This window comes from Polychytrium aggregatum (genome assembly GCF_025602895.1).
Source record: "Polychytrium aggregatum strain JEL109 chromosome Unknown BJ171scaffold_2, whole genome shotgun sequence".
NCBI classification, from domain to species: domain Eukaryota; kingdom Fungi; phylum Chytridiomycota; class Chytridiomycetes; order Polychytriales; genus Polychytrium; species Polychytrium aggregatum.
In genome coordinates, this window is record NW_026516204.1 from 417,455 (window position 1) to 434,009 (window position 16,555).

Genomic DNA, 16,555 nt, shown 5'->3' on the forward strand with positions numbered 1-16,555 from the left:
AGAGCAAACATGCCAGTCATTTGCTCTGTCTCGGTGGATATTGGATTTGAACATGGATTCAAGTGCCCAGCGGCAGCAGTGGAGCTGGGCAGGAAGGCTTTGCGGATGACCAGTGCGGCTGCTGTCGGTCTGGCACCTGGAGGCCACAGTCCTCCCTCGGTGTCTGGGCTTGTTATGGATTGGGCCCGGCAGCGCCAGCCCGAGCCGGGTTATTCGGAATGGGCGGAAGAGCATGGCCCGCCATTGGCAGGACCGGGTTGAGCGGCGTGTTGGCCTGGATACTCCATTTTGTGTGGTGTCGAATGAGTAGGGCCAGATATGCGCCATCGATCAGAATCGTCACGGTGGTCATCCAGCCCATGATGATTGTTGGGAATGCCCTGGATGTGTGGTGAAGAATACAGGGTTCAGAGGTTGAAATACGATAATGTGCTGTCCAAGCAATCAAGGGACGTCCGCTGCGGGCCCATGTGAGCCGCATTCGCAAGCAGATGGAGCATTCCCCGTTCACGAACTGGAAGAGAGAGAGAGACGGCCCGGGACTTACTGCAATGACACAATGGCATTGAAGATGCTGCTCAGGAATCTGCTGGCGCCGATGATCCAGTGCTGGCCGCGGATGTCCCCGCGACGCATGAGCATCAATACAAAGGCCAGCGCTGCATATACTTCCGTGGCAGCGAAGGAATAAGCCTGATTCAGCAGCGGCTGGGTCGGATCCCAGAATTGGTACTTGAAGCAGCATTGCAGCGAGAATGAAAAGACAAAGAGAGCGGCGGCGGCATAGGGCAGCATCTGGGCCAGCAGTTTCGGGTCGGATGTAAACTCCTGGTTCTGGGGCGAGAGCAGGCTCCTGCAGGTGGTGATGGTCAAGATGCTGCCCATGAGCAGGATCACCGAGTTGACGATGACCTGGGGGTTGAACGAGTCGAAGGGCAGTGTGTAGGGGCCCATGACCGAGTAGCAGAATGCCCATGTCAACTGGAGACCTGTGGGAACATTGTCGTGGGAAGCAAGATGAGATCGTCGCGAACGGACGTTGCGGATAAGCATGGCAGTGCGGCGGTAGCAGTCGAGCATGGCGATGAACAAGCAGATGGGGCGAACGACGATAGCCGCTGGGCAGCATCGAAGGACCGGCTCGAAGGACCGGCTCGAAGGACCGGCTCGAAGGACCGGCTCGAAGGACCGGCTCGAAGGACCGGCTCGATGTCGGTTCGCCGAGTCAAGCAGGACTCACTCAACGCAAAGGTGGGCATTCCAAATGTTCCATCGTTGTGAGTGACGATGATGATGGAGATGTACGTGGCCAGCCAAAGCAGGACTGTCACAAAGTATATATAGAGCACCCAGGACGATGGATCCATGGACCGAGATTTTGGTTGGACGGTAAGACGCTGATGCTGAAGCCGGGCGTGCGGGCAATGCGACGCTGGACTCTGGATAGACAACAGATCGAAGTGAAGCAGCGGTGCAGCGGCTGTCCACGCCCTGGATGTGGAGCTTGAGCGAGGGTTGTAGATATCGCAGCGAGATGCAAAGTGCTCCTTGGAGAGACGGATCCAACAGCTAAACGAAGCCAGCAGGCCGAGGCCGAGCCGGCGATCGTCGCTAAATAGCGGACGACCTCGAAGGCATTCGACGGCGCTCCAGCCGGACACGCCTGTGGGAGGACCCTCTTGCTTGAACCAGCGCCGGCGGGCGGGACGGCCGAGTCCGAACGGAGAGATGGGACAGGACTCATCAATCCCGCGATGGTGCGGGGGGGGGGGCCGAGGCTGACATGCCACTGCAAGAGCGGGTGTGATTGCGAGAACAGGTGTGGAATGATTGTGGGAGCGAATGGAAGATCAGCCCCATTGATATCAATGAACAACTAATCACAACCAAAGACAACTAATCACAACCAAAGACAACTAATCACAACCACCACAACTAACCACAACTAACCACAACTCATCCGATCGGTGCGAGTGCGTTCAGTCCAGGCAGGCGGGCCCGCCCGGCCACATCCGCCCTTCGGTTCATCTTGCCGCTTGATCCAGTCGCCGCTCGCAGCCATCCTTCGCTTCGATCGCCTTTCCCGGCCCTCGGCAGCCGCAACGCAACCTCCTCTCTGCCGTCACCGCTGCAATGGCTCCCATCGGCGAACTCCTTACCGCCGTCAACTTTGCTGCCATCAAGCATCGCTCGCAGTTGCGCAAGGACGGCCACACGCCTTACATCAACCATCCCGTCGGCGTCGCCTATATCCTCCTGCACGAAGGTGGTGTCGAGGACACAGCGACTCTTCAGGCCGCCGTGCTCCACGATACTGGTAGGGCGCTGGACCACTGCTCGTCCGTCCGGACCTGCTCGACATACCGGCCTGCCTGTCTGCAGCACAAGCTGTTTTGACCCGATGGTCCCTCTGCCGCTGCGTCTTGTCCGTCGATAATGGTGTCTAACACACCGACACACCGAGCCAACGCTGTTTGACCTGCCGACGCTGCTAATTACTACCGACTGTTACCGGCTGTTGCCAACTGTTGACCACTGCTATCGCTCGCCTCCCCCAACCAGTCGAGGATACTGAAACCTCCTTCGAAGAGGTCGGTCGATACCCGCTGCATAGCGGTCTGCTTGCAACAGCCGGATTGCTGTTGGTCCGACAGCGGCCGATGACTGACACACCTTTCGCTCTCAACAGCTCGAACAGGTTTTTGGACACGAGGTCATGTCGATCGTAAAGGAATGCACTGACGACAAGACCCTGCCGTCGGTCGATCGCAAGAGGTAGCCGACGCCTGTCTGAGCGGGACAGTGGGCTGGGGATTGCCGGGCGGCTGGCGGACGGCTCTGTTGCTGGCCAATCCTTCCAATACTGCCGGTCTGAAACAGGCTCCAGATCGAAACCGCTTCGCACAAATCGCCCAAGGCCAAGCTGGTCAAGCTCGCTGACAAGGTGAGGCCGCTCAACCAGACCGAGCCAGGAACCCCCGGCTTACCCGGGTGGAGTCGGTGTGGCCGCTGCTCCCAGAGCCGGCATCATCGCCAATACCGCCGCTGACGCCATCGACCTTCGTCATCGACCTCCGTCATCGATCTTCGTCATGCGTCTCTCTCATCGGCGATTCTCCGCCAGCTGTACAATCTGCGAGATCTGCAGCACACGCCGCCAGTCGGTTGGTAAGTGTATCCGCTGGAGGGCTGCCTGTCTCTGTCGCAACCCTTCTGATGCTGAACTCACCGATATGCGCCACCAGGGATCAGAAGCGAGTTGCCGAGTACTTTGCCTGGGCCAAGAAAGTCACCGATGGTATGTCCTTGCGAGCCAGGCTGTGGGTCCTTGTGATGGACATGGAGCACATTGGCTGGACGAGTCAATAACTGCTCTCCTCTGGCTTCTATTCGCAGGGCTCCGAGGATCAAACTCCAAGCTGGAGCTTGCTCTCGACAACATCTACAGCCACGGCCAGTTCACTTTCGAAGGCCAGAGCTACCCGTGTATTGCAAAGTCGTGATGGCTGCTGCAGATCTCTGGCTCAGCGTGTTCAAATACAATCGATACACCTGTTGCCCGCCGCAATGATGCAGAGGCAGCACGCCGTGAGAAGACATGGCCATGGACTGGTCTGCATCCTGTGTGGGCACCATTGATCTCCAGCATGCCAGCCCAGACCGAGTCCAGCTTCCGGGCATGGGGCGTGGTCCGGATTGCGTTCGTCAGCTCCGCCGGGCCGGCACGCTGCCGCCCATGGCCAACCGTCCCGATCGCAACTCCCGGCCTTCTCCATCACCCGCAGACCGCACAAGATCCAGGACGGAACTCTGCCCCCCTCATCATCGCCCTATCGACGCCACCTTTCCACCGACGCCTTCCTGCCTCCTCGCCATGCTCATTCTCCCTTCCGTTGCCTCGGGCACCAAGGCCGAGTTCTATGCCAGCCTGGTCGCCTCGGCCGAATGCCCTCATCGACCCGACTCTCCCAACCACCGCCAACCTGGCCAACTTGTCCTCGCTGATATACTTTGCGCTCAACGATGCGCCCGTTTCTCGCCCCGTCAACTGGGTGGGTTTCTATCTGCACCACCGTGAGAGCCACCCACAAACCCTGGTCCTGGGTCCGTTCCAGGGCCGAATCGCCTGCACCGTCATCCCGTTTGCAAAAGGCGTTTGCGGTGCCGCAGCCTCCCGACGAGAGACCGTCGTCGTCAAGGACGTCCACGAGTTCCCCGGACACATCGCCTGCGACTCGGCCAGCCAGAGCGAGATCGTGGTGCCGCTCGTGGCCCCGAGCAACGAATCCGAGATCGTCGGTGTCCTGGACATTGACGCCTCCGAGAAGAACGTCTTTGACGAAGAGGACAAGGCTGGATTTGAGCTTCTCGTTGCGGTGCTGATGCAAAAATGCAAGTTCTAGATGCTGTCTGCTGCGACATCGCTGGCGCTGCAGGTTGCGCTGCAGGTTGCGCTGCAGGTTGCGCTGCAGGCTCGAGACCCTATCTGGACAAAGCGTTAATACAGTGGACTTATTTTCAAACGGGACATCTTCACACACGGATGACTTGTGGAGAGCTACCAAAGTTGGTGCCCGCATCCGGGAAAGATCCGGGATGGTCGTTGGCCTGGGGAGCACGACGAGACGAAGCCCAGGCGCTTGCTCGCCGATCTGGCTGGCACCGATCTGGCCAAAGGCGAAGGCACCGCTCAATCCACCAGGATATCATCCATCTCCATCGCTGCTCGGCGGCTTTCCCGGCCCTGCCTTCCGTCGTCTCGGCCCAGGAAGCAACCCTGTCGAGCCGTCGTTGTGCTGGTTTGGGTTCGGGCGGGTCGCCACGTGACCGCGCACCGACATTTCAGCTTTCGCCGTCGGCGCCCTCTCTCCTCGACCCATCCAGACCCGGCGAATCACCCAGACAGCGATGGCGGTATGGCACCCTGGGCGATCATATGGCGTCTGCATCGGCATCTGTGTCCATCTGCTGCATGCGTTCCTACTGCTCGGCAAGCACCTGTCTGCCTGTCTGCCTGTCTTTTGAACCGGTGTGCCGACTGGCATTCTCCTCCCGCCGCAGTCCCACTACGAAATCGATTCCGACACCATCCGACCCTACGGCAGCATCCACCACGATGTCCCCAACGATAAGTAAGTCGCCTTACGATCCATGTTTCTGTTGCAAAGCTGCCCCAACGGAATGAGACAAAGGAGCCGCCGGTGAAATCGCTCGCGCCAAGGTCTCTCATTCAAAGGCCGGCTGTTGCCCCGGACCAGCATCGCTGAAGGCCCAGCAGACCTCGAGCTCCTGGCTTCTATCCAGCCCAAGATAGCGTCATGTCTCATATGCCGTACCTCCCAGAGGGGCACGAGGCTCGATTGTGAGCTGTGAGCTGCGAGCTGTGAGCTGATCCTCCACCTGTCACTCGTCCAGCTACGACCTGCTGGAAAACCTTGACGGCTCGACGCCCGTTATCGATAGCCGGCGGCTATACATGATGGGCCTCAAGAGGTATGCTGTGTGCTCCTTGATCGCTGCATTACGACTCTCGGTGCGGCAGATGAACCAGCACCATGTTCTCCGCTTCCGATGCCGCTGTGCTCAATCGTCGGTCTCGTCCCTGCTCTGGTCGTGGTTGGTGTCCCCTGGCTCAGGAGCGGCAAGTCCAGCATCCTCAACGTCGTCTTCCAGAAAATGGCACCAAACGAGACCCTGTTCCTGTCGAGCACCACCTCGATCCAGAAGCGCCGCGTGTCGTAACTATCTCCATGGATATTGTCACTATTGACCGCTGGATGGGGGGGGGCGAATGCGGATCGATCATCTATGGTGTATGATACAACCCCGCTGCAAGTAGTATCGGCGTTTGTGGACTGTGGATGGACGACCCGTCAAAGCCAGAGCGTTGGCCACTTTGCTCCGAGGCCTGGGTTGCTCAAATGCAGCAGCTGGCCGCGCTGTGTCGCTGCTGGGACCAACGCTCGTCTGGATGAGCGGCGTATTTTCTGCATCGGACTGGCGCTTATGCGATCCCTCTGCCCATCTTGTGGCTTCCGTCCAACTCTTCCCAATGCCGCCACGCCCAGTTCGATCATGAATCTGTCGCTATGGGACTTTCCGGGACAAATCGACTTTTTCGACGATGCATCCTATGACCAGTCCATGTTCAGCGTTCCTGGGGCGCTAGGCTTTGTTATCGACGCCCAGGTAACGGCGGCTTTGCAGACTAATGGCTGTTGCAACCATCGATCGGTCGCGACAGGCATAGGTCGGCCTGATCTCGGCTGGCTGTTTAGCTTCCTCGAGGACAGAGGACGCCTTTCATTTATCTCATCAATAACGACTTCCGTACAACGACACCATCTCTCTCGTCCGCTCAAAAGGATGAGTACAACAGGGCCGTGCACCGGCTTGTCGAAACAATCGCCAAGATCCGCACCCTCAACGAGAACATCACCTATGAGGTCTTTATCCACAAGTCTGATGGCCTATCTGAGGATCACAAAATGGGTGCGTCACCCAGATCGTCTGCTTCTCGCTTGATGGCTGGGGTCACCGTGCGTCGTATGGCCAGTCGTCGGCACAATTTCGAATAGGGATGATCAACCAAGTGGCATAACGTCCCCGGACGCAAAAGTCCACTGACGACATTGAAACTCCCTCCTCCGTTCTTTCCGTGGCACCCTTCTCGGCATTCCCCCAGAGACGCAAAAGGATATTCATCAAATGATTATGGATATCCTGACCGACTACAACATAGCCGAGATCCCCATCAACTTTTACTTGACTTCCATCTACGACCACTCGATCTTTGAGGCCTTTTCAAAAGTCATCCAGAAGCTGATTCCGCAGCTGCCGACTCTCGAAAATATTTTGAACATGCTTTGCTTGGTAACGCTCCATGATTGTCGCTCCTGCTCATGTTCCTGCTCCTGCTCCCGCTGCTCTTCGTCTGGATGATCAAGAAATAGTACTTGGTTGAGCAGTCTGCAAAAGTGCCCGCTCCTTCAATCTGAGCCATGGGGTCAGCAGCTGCACCAAAAACTACCGGCTTTGGCTGCATACAGTCTGACACCAAGTATCCTGCCCCACCAGAACTCGGGCATCGAAAAGGCCTTCCTATTCGACATCACCTCCAAAATTTATATCGCTACGGATAACTCGCCAGTCGACATCCAGTCCTACGAGCTATGCAGCGACATGATCGATGTTGTGTTTGATATCTCAAGCATCTATCGGTATGCAAGTCCGTTCTGCAGCTCCATAAACAGAGGAGGAGCCTAACAGGCTGCTCGTGTTGTCGCTCACCGCACACGCCGACTGAGGGTCATCATTCTTGCAGCTTCCAACCTTCCCAGACGTCAGAGAGCTCCGATGCGTTTTCTGCCGAAGGTTACTCGATCATCAAGCTCAATAACAATATGGTTCTGTACTACCGGGAGATCAGCCAGTACAGTATTCGTCTCCTAAAGCAGCTGGGCGGCATTGTCCTCACTGCAAGGCGAGGCTGGCGCGTGAGTCGGATGAACGAATAGCTTGCTGGAGCGACTCGGACGCAGACGGCGTTGCTTACGAACGCTTGCCATCCTCCACCCCAGATACCTCGCGGCAGTCTGCTTGATTCGCGCCGAGAACTTTGAGAAGCAGGGCCTGATCGACTACAACTTTTTCTACTTCAAGGATGCCATCATCCGAGTGTTTCAAGTTGGCCAAGCGGTGGCCGATGGCTCAGCCAACACCCGCCGATAAGGCTGATGACCTAGCTCCCGGATGGCTTCCAGGGTGATCTTTGGGCAGCATCAGCACAGTCTTGTGTGCATCGGCGATCTCGCCCGCCGACTGACTCGTGTATTCGCTGCGTCCATGCAGAGCCTCCGCGGCTGATCAGCTGGCAGACTCTTGCTTGCCATCTATCCTGGCGTACTTGTATTCCAGCCCTACCTTTGGCTGTTTGGCCGTTGCCTTTTGATTGCTTGTCTTTTGCTTTTGCTCCGGCTTGTTTTTGCTTTGCTTCCGCTGTTTTGTTAGTCAATCCAATAAAAAACGGGACACCTTGGTTTTTGGTTATTGACCGAATATTTGTTTCCCAATACCATCGCGCGCTGGCCATGGCCATTCTGTGATGCGGTGCTACACTGTCATCCATTGTCTGAGAAAAGCTGCCTCCACACTCAGTGCGTCCAAGAGCACCATTCACCGCTGGCAATGCGCCATGGCGTCAAGGCAAGGGCTATACATCCAGTCCCAGGAGGAGCGGTTTGCTCGGTACTTTGAGCAGTGCATGTCGATTGTAGAGACTGGAGAGCGACTGGGGGTGATTTGTTTTATTGCATATGGCTTAGCTAGACGCAAGTTCATCACATACTTCATGTTGATGGAAGCGGGTGTCCCGTGTATCGCTCTAGCTCCATCAGATGGAGTATTCGGCCTTGTTGATGAAGGCGAACACACCCCCGCCAACTCGATGCAACCAAATTTTGTGGATTGGTATTCGTTTTGCTTGCCTGTGTTGCTACATACCGATACCGTCTGTCCACAATGTGTCTGACTTACCACGAGCTCGAGCGCTTCTGGGAGCTGGTCACAGACCATTGGCGGGGTGTGGCTCCACGGCTATGGCCGAAGAAGTCTTCTGAAACTGGATGATCAACCGTAGCGGTATACGGCGCCTGGTTGGGACGCTCTGTTGATATCCAGTTGCGACTTTCCAAGATCGACGATTCCCCCCAGTCCCCATCGTCTGGTGCACCTCGGGCATTTTGAGCAGCCCCACCACCAAAGTGTGCTCATGGATGCTGTTGACCAACAATGCCTCATCGATTTGGTGCACCATAATCCAACATCGCGGTACCAACGCATCAGGAGCATGGTCGTCGTGCGCAAGTACATCATCACGCATGGAGATCGACCGGTGGAAGCCACGGACACGCAGGATTCATGAACCACGGATGGTCCAACCAAGATCCGTTAATGGGCTCGCTCAGTAGCTACATCCTTCCTCACGAACGATATCTGGGTGCTCCATTTGCGCTTTGCTCAGAAGAAAATGGGACACTTCCCAGTTTCGCTGTGCTCGCGTCGTCTGTGATGATCAGCGGTCTCTGAGTGAAGGTCCCGGGTCTCCCTTCTTTCTCCACAACTGCCTCCTGGTCTCCATAGTCGCCCTACGCACAGTGATCATGTTGCGCACCGCATTGACATCGCGATTTCACTTTGTGCGGCAGCAGGAGTCGTGACATCGTAGTGAAGTAATGGATGTGTACTCAGGACCCTTCAAAGAGCAACACGCCTGACCGAAACAGGATGTTCTGTTTCCGTTCGGGTGCGCTGTCATTCGGAAGGAATGTGCCATATCGCAGTGCAGCAACGCGGCTATCGAGCATGCGGTGAACGGCTGTTGCATGAAGTGTATGTATTCAGAATCTGGGATGGGAGTCAATCGTGCCCTGTCCGTCCGCGAACTGATGCGTCGGCGAGAGGACGGCGTCAACCCTCATCAAAGGATCGTATTTTCGGAAGAGATGGGCTCGCCTGAAGGAGTCGAGATCGTTTGGGCGATCACTGGGCTGGCCAAAATCAGTTGAGCGCATCTTTGGGAGCTTGGCTGAGGAGCCCAGCCATGTGCGGACATTCCGTTGCCCTGAGTGCATCAACAGGAGTGTTGTTTTGCTTGGCTGCAGCCAGATAAGGACATCTCGATCCGGGTGCCTTGTCGGTCTCGCCGGTGGCAGAAGGAGCATCCTCTTGACCCACAGCAACCTTGCCTACGGGCTTGGCCTGCTCAGTGTCCTGGGAGCGTCGAAATGGACACTGGCCCGCGTCGGATACGGTCTGCGCTTCAGCTTTCTTCGCGTGCTGGGACATGTAGGGACAGGCCGAGGCATCGACGGGCACACCGGCCTTCTTTTGGTGGTCCAGGAGCGGCTTGAAGGGACAAGCCGACTCGCCGAGAGCGGCGTGATCCTTAGCTTCCTCAGCCAGGCGCTTTTGCTCAAAGACCTGGGCGGCCTTGCGAGTAATCTCGCTCTGGGCGTGGCTGACCTTTGTCAGACCGGCCTGGATGTTTTTAAAGAGGACTTTTAGGTTCTTTTGGCCATGGTCCTGAGCAAGCACGTCGTCATCGTCGCTGAAATCATCATCGCGATCGCTGTCGTCGTCCGTATCGACATGGCCTTGACGGCGATCCTTCTGGCGCTTTCTTTCTCGAGCCATCGCAAGGTCTCCGAGGACTCGCTCGGACTCTTGGAGACGTGACTGGAGAGAGGCAGAGTACTCTAGCTGGCTCATCAGGATCTTTTGGAAGCCCAGTGTCAGGTTAGCCATGGTGCTGACCGTGTCAATCGAGAGCTGGTCCTCGTCACCCTCTGCGTTCGATGCAGCACGAGGCTCGGGAGTCTTTGACATTGCAGGTGGCTGCTAAGAGTCGAGGGTTTGAGGAGGCAAGAGCAAATGGTTTAACTGGAGGTCGCCGCCGTTGTCGCGCGATGAGATGCCGAGTAGAGACGGCGCAGGGAACCAATGCGCTATATATCCCGACAGTCACCTACGATTCTTGCGGGCCAGCATATGAACAATGCTTGCCGGTTACCCACCATCAATGGCGGATGAACGTGTGATTGATTGAGGGTCCGCCAGCACTGGCAATTTTTTTGCCTCAATCAAGCCAATGATTGGCTGTGCTGGCCATAGGCACTTCTCATAACAAAGGCGCAACTGGCCTGCAGCATGAAAAGTGGCTCGTGCAGATCATGCGGCAATCGCCCACAAGGCGAAGTAGAATGGCTTGGTCGAGGGGCAGTTCATTCCTCGACGTGGTGCACAGGAAGCGCTTATGTGCAAGGACAGCGAATAGGCCACTCACGCTCACCCAGTATACCAAATGAAGAAGCTGTGAGCCAGACGGCAACAACCAATGCTTTAATTTGCAGGGCCGCTAATGAGATGGAGATTCAATGGCGCACTCCAAAAACGAGAATATGGCCAGGACTGAGAAGCGCATACTAACTCCAGAACTTCACAGCAGGGATCGTCAGTCCAAAGCCGAGAAGAACGACGATCGCTTGGGATTCTCAGTGGCGAACATGGTCTTGCACTTGACTCGCTTCTTCTTCTTCGACTTGCGCTCGCTGTCGTCACTATCGCCGCTGTCATTGTCGTCGTCGTCACCATCATCGTCGTCAGAGTCGTCGCCATTTATACCACCCGTTTTCTTGCCAGATTCCTTGCCGGACTCCTTTGGCAGCGCTCGCTTCTTCCGCTCCTCTGCTTCGCGAGCCGTTGCGGCTGCTGCCAGCTTGGCGACGTCCTTGCCGTTAATGATAAGGGGTGCCCGCTTCTTGACCAACGGCCCGCTACCCTTGGCTTTTGCGGAAATTGAAACAACCGCATCTTTCGGGGGAGCAGACTTTGTCGCTGGTTGATCTTCGTGGCCATCGTCATTATCGTCAAGAGCGACATCGTTGCCGTCGTCGTCGTCAATATCGACATCACCGTCAATATCGACATCGTTATCATCGCTATCGTCTTTGTCAACATCGTCATCTTCATCATCGTCACCATCGTCTTCGTCTTCATCGTCGTCTTCATCGTCGTCGTCTTCGTCGCTTTGGTTATCGTGAGTTTGGTCATCGGCCGATGAGCTTCGAATCGTTTGGCTGATGAGCGCCTGAAGCGACTCTTCGGCGGCGGCCGTGCCCTCGTCCTCATCTTCGTCGCCTTCAAAGAGATACGCAACATCCCAGAACTTGACAACAGAGTCATGCGAGCAGCTCCCGATCCAGCTGTTGGAGCCCGAGAGCTTGAGTCGCTCGATCGGCATGCCTTCGCCATGATCGCCCAGGATACCAATGAGTCGATTCGGCAGAATGCCCACGACGCGAATCAGACCATCACTGGATCCGGTACAAATGGTATTTTCGTCGATCTTGACGATGGCGTCGATCGAGGATGGATGTCCGGGAAAGCGGTCGGTGCAGTCTCCCCAGTTGCCCCATGAAAATATCGACAGAACACCATCTTGTGTCCCAACAACGGCCTTTTTGTAATTCTACCAGGACAGTCGATTACAGGTCAGGCGACGGCCCAGTGACGTGCGGCCAGATGCGCACTCGATTAAAGTCCCGACGCAGCCTACCTTGACGATGGCGACGGAGAGCAGTTCGTCATCCTGGTTATCCGAGACGCACACAGGCGCTGGCTTTCGTATGTCGAAGATCGACAGGCACCCATCGCCACTGTATCAGGCGAGTGGTGGAAGTTAGCTCGCCGTTTGGTCGATGGGCGACATATGACTACATCTTGTGTCCCCAACAGAGTACTAACCTGGTAACCACGAGGGTCTTCTTGTGGGCAACAAAGCTCATGTCCGAAATAAAGTCCTGATTCTCCTTCCACGAGATGACTTTCTTTTTTTGTCGAAGGTCCCAGATCTGCATCGGCCAAATGGCGTGGTTGAGGACGTGGGGCAGAAAACGTCAAGCAACAAATCCTTTGCAATATGATCAAAGCCCCCACCTTGACAGCGCCACCGTCGTCGCCGGACGCGAGCAGGTTCTCGTTCAGATTAAGCAGGCAGTTGAGGGGATCGCTATGGTACGGGTGAGTGCGGGCGGATGGTCGGCTCATAAGTCTGGGTTGCGATTTCCCATCCTTAAGGAATATCGACAGCGTGCCGCAGCCTTTGTTCACGTATATCGCCCCATCGGTGATGAGCAATGTGCGGACAAACCTACTCATGGGCGTCGGCCTTCCGGAGCTTCAGCTTCCCGGTGGAAGAGTCCAGCACCTGAAGCGACTTGTCTTTGGAGGCGGTATAGAGAGCTGGCGATCCAGATACCTATCAACAACACAACTTCAAGACTGTGCGGCCCTCATTCGTAGCAGAATGGTCGCCAGCGATCAAGCCCACTGTACAGACAGCCGATAGCCGAGTTGCCCACCGGGCCCCTCGCGCAGCAACGCTTACAATCGCCATTGTGGCTGAAAGCCAGTGCTCGACATGACTTCTTGTGGTGATCCGATGAGAAGAGATGGCTGTTCTCGGCCCCATCGCCGACATTCAGCTTATAGCTTTATCCACAGGTCCGAACGGCGGAGGAGAGTCGAAAGCGTTAGCGCCACCGGAAGGCGATCGAGTGACATCGGCCGCGGCGGTCCTCAGATGTCGACACCCACCAATGTACTTCGCCCGTGATGAGGCCCGCAGCGACGATATCTTCGCTGGGGTGGAAAGCAATATCAAATACATGCGATTCGAACTCGAGTGCCGGAGGAACGGGCTGGTCGTCCTGGGTGAATTGAGACGAGCTTGAGTGATGCGGTGCAAGTCCGCCGAGAAACGCGGCCGACTATCGGGCATATAGCTATATATTCCAAGTACTACGGCGCTCGCAATGCGCTTTCGGTGGCTCGTGCTCGAGATCACTGTTTCCCCGCCGTCAGAATAGCCCAGAAGAGCAGGCTTACGTCGGAAGCCATAGCGGTTCTGCTGGGGCGGTTAACTCGCCGGTCGGGAGAAACTTGGCAGGCTGAGTCGCTGCAGTCCGGCGTGCAGCAGCAGGCTGTTGCTCGTTTGGGGCTACCGGCGTCAGTCCCGCAGCGTTGACGGACGGCGCAGAGAGTCGGTCGCAGGATGTTGGTCGATGCCAGCCTCGCCCTGGTCGTCGAGGTCGAAAAAATGGCCGGTCTGCCGCGCACGCGGAGCTTCAATCTCGCTGCGCAGCCATATATTAGGTAAGCCGCATATTTTTTTCTCTGTTGGCGACCGGGGTCGCCGCAGCAGGTCCGCCCACAGAGCCAACGAAAACGACGTTCTTGCCAACGCAGCCGACTCGACCACCGGCCAGAGCCATAACCAGAGCCATAACCAGAGCGAGAACTGGAACTGGAACCAGAGCCCATTAGCCACCGATCCAACCTGCCTGTGAAGCAACATGGACGCCATGGAATTGTATCGCGCGGAGCGCATGGAGGAGGACAACTTCTTCTCCGACAACGTCGTCACCAAGTACCGAACCGCTGCCGACCTCGCCAACGGTGAGCACAGTTGTCGCTTTGATACCGTGGATACCATCGGACAAAATCACTGTGAACGTAATGGAACGCGATCCTAACTCCGGGTCGCCATTTTATCCCTAGAAACAATGAAAACCGTTGCCGCGGCCTGCGTTGCCGGGCGCAAGATTGTCGACATCTGCAGGCTCGGAGACGATATGATCCTGGATATGGTAGTGTCTCGTCTGCTACGAAGCCCCTCGCTTGGTCCTTGGAGGGATCGGTGTGTGGCGGCAGCAATGACTGTGTTGGTCGTACGAGCAGATCGAAGGTGAGCCGCTGATCATCTACTGCATCAGACTTCGAAGGTCTTCAAAAAGTCGGGAGTCGAACGTGGAATTGCTTTCCCAACGTCACTCAACATCAACAACGTCGTGAAGAACTTCTCCCCGTTCCCCGAAGATGAAACAACGCTGAACGCAGGAGATGTTGTCAAGATGTAAGTGAGAGCCGCACGTTGCCTGTCCGAGACCGTCGAGCCCATCAACGAGTGGTCGCCCGCAAGCGATTCATGTAATCGACAACCGTCCTATTGACATGGTTTGACTTCACACTCCTACAGCGAGCTTGGTGTCCACATTGATGGCGGGTATTCCATTTGGCTGGCGCTCCACCGACCTATGTTGTAGTCATCCCCGTTTCTCCAGTCCAGTCCTCTAATACTGCTTCATTCCGTGGGCAATAGGCTATATCGCTGTCCTTGGACACACGGTCATCGTCAACCCCCAGCCTCAGACGCCCATAACCGGTACGCTGAAGGGAATCGATTGGTTGCAGTCGGACACACGGCCGGCCCATTCATGGGTCGTGCGGGCTGTATTGTGAAAGCGATGCGTGATAATATGGCCACTCGCTCGTTGACTTGGGTTAAAGCCCCCAACTTAGAGCCAGACTCTGCCATATGGATATGGGTTACGGTGCAATATCGATGCATTATCGGCAGTCACTGCTGGCATATGTGACTGACGCACTGACTCGATAAATTTGCGCTTGTCCGATTTCAGGCCGCGCAGCGGACGTTGTTTGTGCCGCTCACTATGCTGCTGAGGCAGCGGCTCGAATCGTGCAGCCCGGAATGAAGGTAGGCATCAGATCCGGATATGAGCTGCGCCGATCGGCCAAAGAATTCCCGCTGGGCATAGTTTGCAGCTACGCCAAATGCTGATCGTCCCTGGATCTTTTTAGAGTCACGATTTGGTCGAAGCGATCCAACGCGTCGCAGCGGCGTTCAACTGCCGAGTTGTCGAAGGCGTCGAGACACATTTGATGAAGCGCTATGTTCTTCAGGCTCCCGTGAATGTAAGGAACACTGCGTACTTGCATGGAGGCTGAGGCCAATGTCACCACACTCGCGAGCAATTTGCAAGAGCGCTGTGGCTTAGATGGACGAGCAACCTATTCAATCGAGAGGCAGCTTTCGCGGAACAGCAAGTCAACAGCTAACACAATGATGGTCCCCAGACGATTCCAGGACAGCCGACTCTCGAGTCTCTGCCAGACGACTTTGTTTTTGAGGAGCACCAGGCCTACTCGGTCAACATTGTTATGACTTCGGGAAGCGGAAAGGCCAAATCTTCGGATGACCCGCGTCAGACTCTGATCCTCCAGCGAGATGCCAACCAAACCTACAACCTGAAGCTCAAAGCCGCGCGTGCCGCCCTCAGTGTTGCGTCTGAAACGTTTGGCTTCTTCCCTTTCGCCACGCGCACCTTGCTCGACATGGATCCTCGGCACAAACTGGGTCTGCAGGAACCACTCCAGCACCAGATTCTGATCCCTCACAGCACACTCTATGAAGACAGAGTTCATGAGTCGGAGCAAGTAGTCAGCGCACAGTTCCGATTCACCATCTTGCTGCTGCCATCCGGCCCGCTCCGAATCACTATTGGTCAGGAGACCCTGCCGCTTCCATATGTTCACTCGAACTACGAACTGGAGCCTGCTGGTATATCGGAGCTGCTGAAGCGACAGGGCGCAAGAATGGTGAAGAGTAAATTGCCCGCAATGAAGCAGGTAGGTAGCGAGCCAACAGCAGCGGGGATGGGAAGGAAGTGAAAAAATGAGCACTAACGGAATTGACAATCACATCCAGGACAACTCAATGGAGATGTAACAACTGCCGCATGTGCCTCTGGAGCCAATAAACACGTCACAGCAATCACCCTGATGACCATGATTGTGCTGAATTGGGTTACTGAACAATTATGCTGCACGAGTAGATACAATTGAAATTGGAAATGGACGAAACTCGACACGTCCCAGGCTGGCGACAAGAGCGTGGTTAAAACTGGTACGGGGAGATGTGGGAGTAGTGTGAGGAAAATGGAGGGGAGACTGGAGCGAACGAAACCATGTACCACGAAGCGAAGCCCACTTTAAACGCAACATGACGCCGAGCCGGCATACGAAAGATCAGAGTGGGACACAGGTGCGCATCGGGCCAGCCTCGCTCTCCTGAAGTTGGAATACGATTCAATCCGGTGAAGCGGATGGGCTGGTCGATTGGCGACGGTCGAGTTCA

The 16,555-nt window shown here is 56.0% G+C and overlaps 7 protein-coding genes across 7 annotated transcripts; 4 read left to right on the plus strand and 3 right to left on the minus strand.

Moving 5' to 3' along the window:
• Window positions 1-52: 52 nt before the first annotated feature.
• Window positions 53-1,669, minus strand: BJ171DRAFT_112395 (uncharacterized protein). The gene is made up of 3 exons (XM_053105466.1): window positions 1,241-1,669; window positions 548-989; window positions 53-380 (listed from the first exon to the last, which is right to left on the minus strand). Exons 1-3 carry the CDS (start codon window positions 1,365-1,367, stop codon window positions 173-175), a joined length of 777 nt encoding a protein of 258 aa, XP_052971361.1. The 5' UTR covers window positions 1,368-1,669; the 3' UTR covers window positions 53-172.
• A 47-nt stretch (window positions 1,670-1,716) lies between these two features.
• On the plus strand, window positions 1,717-3,557 carry BJ171DRAFT_486018 (uncharacterized protein). The gene is made up of 7 exons (XM_053109179.1): window positions 1,717-2,317; window positions 2,563-2,591; window positions 2,690-2,775; window positions 2,881-2,944; window positions 3,125-3,168; window positions 3,246-3,298; window positions 3,397-3,557. The coding sequence occupies exons 1-7, from the start codon at window positions 2,134-2,136 to the stop codon at window positions 3,501-3,503; spliced, it is 567 nt and encodes a 188-aa protein (XP_052971362.1). The 5' UTR covers window positions 1,717-2,133; the 3' UTR covers window positions 3,504-3,557.
• Window positions 3,558-3,699: 142 nt separating this feature from the next.
• Window positions 3,700-4,523, plus strand: BJ171DRAFT_486020 (GAF domain-like protein). The gene is given in 3 exon segments (XM_053109180.1): window positions 3,700-3,931; window positions 4,080-4,449; window positions 4,462-4,523. The coding sequence occupies 2 exon segments, from the start codon at window positions 3,737-3,739 to the stop codon at window positions 4,401-4,403; spliced, it is 519 nt and encodes a 172-aa protein (XP_052971363.1). The 5' UTR covers window positions 3,700-3,736; the 3' UTR covers window positions 4,404-4,449; window positions 4,462-4,523.
• A 69-nt stretch (window positions 4,524-4,592) lies between these two features.
• Window positions 4,593-8,058, plus strand: BJ171DRAFT_486023 (Gtr1/RagA G protein conserved region-domain-containing protein). Its single transcript, XM_053109181.1, has 10 exons — window positions 4,593-4,914; window positions 5,062-5,132; window positions 5,416-5,493; window positions 5,637-5,738; window positions 6,069-6,189; window positions 6,366-6,492; window positions 6,686-6,873; window positions 7,078-7,220; window positions 7,325-7,432; window positions 7,581-8,058. Exons 1-10 carry the CDS (start codon window positions 4,909-4,911, stop codon window positions 7,729-7,731), a joined length of 1,095 nt encoding a protein of 364 aa, XP_052971364.1. The 5' UTR covers window positions 4,593-4,908; the 3' UTR covers window positions 7,732-8,058.
• Window positions 8,059-9,537: 1,479 nt separating this feature from the next.
• BJ171DRAFT_112490 (uncharacterized protein) lies at window positions 9,538-10,794 on the minus strand. The gene is made up of 2 exons (XM_053105467.1): window positions 10,575-10,794; window positions 9,538-10,395 (listed from the first exon to the last, which is right to left on the minus strand). The coding sequence occupies exons 1-2, from the start codon at window positions 10,575-10,577 to the stop codon at window positions 9,559-9,561; spliced, it is 840 nt and encodes a 279-aa protein (XP_052971365.1). The 5' UTR covers window positions 10,578-10,794; the 3' UTR covers window positions 9,538-9,558.
• Window positions 10,795-11,542: 748 nt separating this feature from the next.
• BJ171DRAFT_409387 (WD40-repeat-containing domain protein) lies at window positions 11,543-13,244 on the minus strand (the record flags this gene model as incomplete). Its single annotated transcript, XM_053107277.1, has 8 exons — window positions 11,543-11,621; window positions 11,712-12,028; window positions 12,116-12,215; window positions 12,304-12,410; window positions 12,496-12,568; window positions 12,714-12,801; window positions 12,947-13,050; window positions 13,156-13,244. Coding segments are annotated over 8 exons (957 nt in total), but the record flags the coding sequence as incomplete, so codon positions are not given.
• A 529-nt stretch (window positions 13,245-13,773) lies between these two features.
• Window positions 13,774-16,247, plus strand: BJ171DRAFT_486027 (proliferation associated protein). The gene is made up of 9 exons (XM_053109182.1): window positions 13,774-14,016; window positions 14,119-14,207; window positions 14,334-14,473; window positions 14,597-14,619; window positions 14,720-14,782; window positions 15,039-15,115; window positions 15,220-15,333; window positions 15,496-16,047; window positions 16,127-16,247. Exons 1-9 carry the CDS (start codon window positions 13,914-13,916, stop codon window positions 16,145-16,147), a joined length of 1,182 nt encoding a protein of 393 aa, XP_052971367.1. The 5' UTR covers window positions 13,774-13,913; the 3' UTR covers window positions 16,148-16,247.
• Window positions 16,248-16,555: the final 308 nt, after the last annotated feature.

Coding starts and splice junctions, on each gene's coding strand:
- BJ171DRAFT_486018 (XM_053109179.1), top strand. CDS start 2,134: ATGGCTCCCATCGGCGAACTCCTTACCGCCGTCAACTTTGCTGCCATC. Junction 2,592..2,689: donor CTGAAACCTCCTTCGAAGAG/GTCGGTCGATAC, acceptor CGCTCTCAACAG/CTCGAACAGGTTTTTGGACA. Junction 3,299..3,396: donor GGCCAAGAAAGTCACCGATG/GTATGTCCTTGC, acceptor TTCTATTCGCAG/GGCTCCGAGGATCAAACTCC.
- BJ171DRAFT_486027 (XM_053109182.1), top strand. CDS start 13,914: ATGGACGCCATGGAATTGTATCGCGCGGAGCGCATGGAGGAGGACAAC. Junction 14,017..14,118: donor CGCTGCCGACCTCGCCAACG/GTGAGCACAGTT, acceptor TTTTATCCCTAG/AAACAATGAAAACCGTTGCC. Junction 15,334..15,495: donor TTCTTCAGGCTCCCGTGAAT/GTAAGGAACACT, acceptor GATGGTCCCCAG/ACGATTCCAGGACAGCCGAC.
- BJ171DRAFT_486023 (XM_053109181.1), top strand. Junction 5,494..5,636: donor TACATGATGGGCCTCAAGAG/GTATGCTGTGTG, acceptor CCCCTGGCTCAG/GAGCGGCAAGTCCAGCATCC. Junction 7,433..7,580: donor TACTACCGGGAGATCAGCCA/GTACAGTATTCG, acceptor CCTCCACCCCAG/ATACCTCGCGGCAGTCTGCT.
- BJ171DRAFT_112395 (XM_053105466.1), bottom strand. CDS start 1,367: ATGGATCCATCGTCCTGGGTGCTCTATATATACTTTGTGACAGTCCTG. Junction 990..1,240: donor AATGCCCACCTTTGCGTTGA/GTGAGTCCTGCT, acceptor ATGTTCCCACAG/GTCTCCAGTTGACATGGGCA. Junction 381..547: donor AATGCCATTGTGTCATTGCA/GTAAGTCCCGGG, acceptor CCACACATCCAG/GGCATTCCCAACAATCATCA.
- BJ171DRAFT_486020 (XM_053109180.1), top strand. CDS start 3,737: ATGGCCAACCGTCCCGATCGCAACTCCCGGCCTTCTCCATCACCCGCA. Junction 3,932..4,079: donor CCGAGTTCTATGCCAGCCTG/GTCGCCTCGGCC, acceptor CACCACCGTGAG/AGCCACCCACAAACCCTGGT.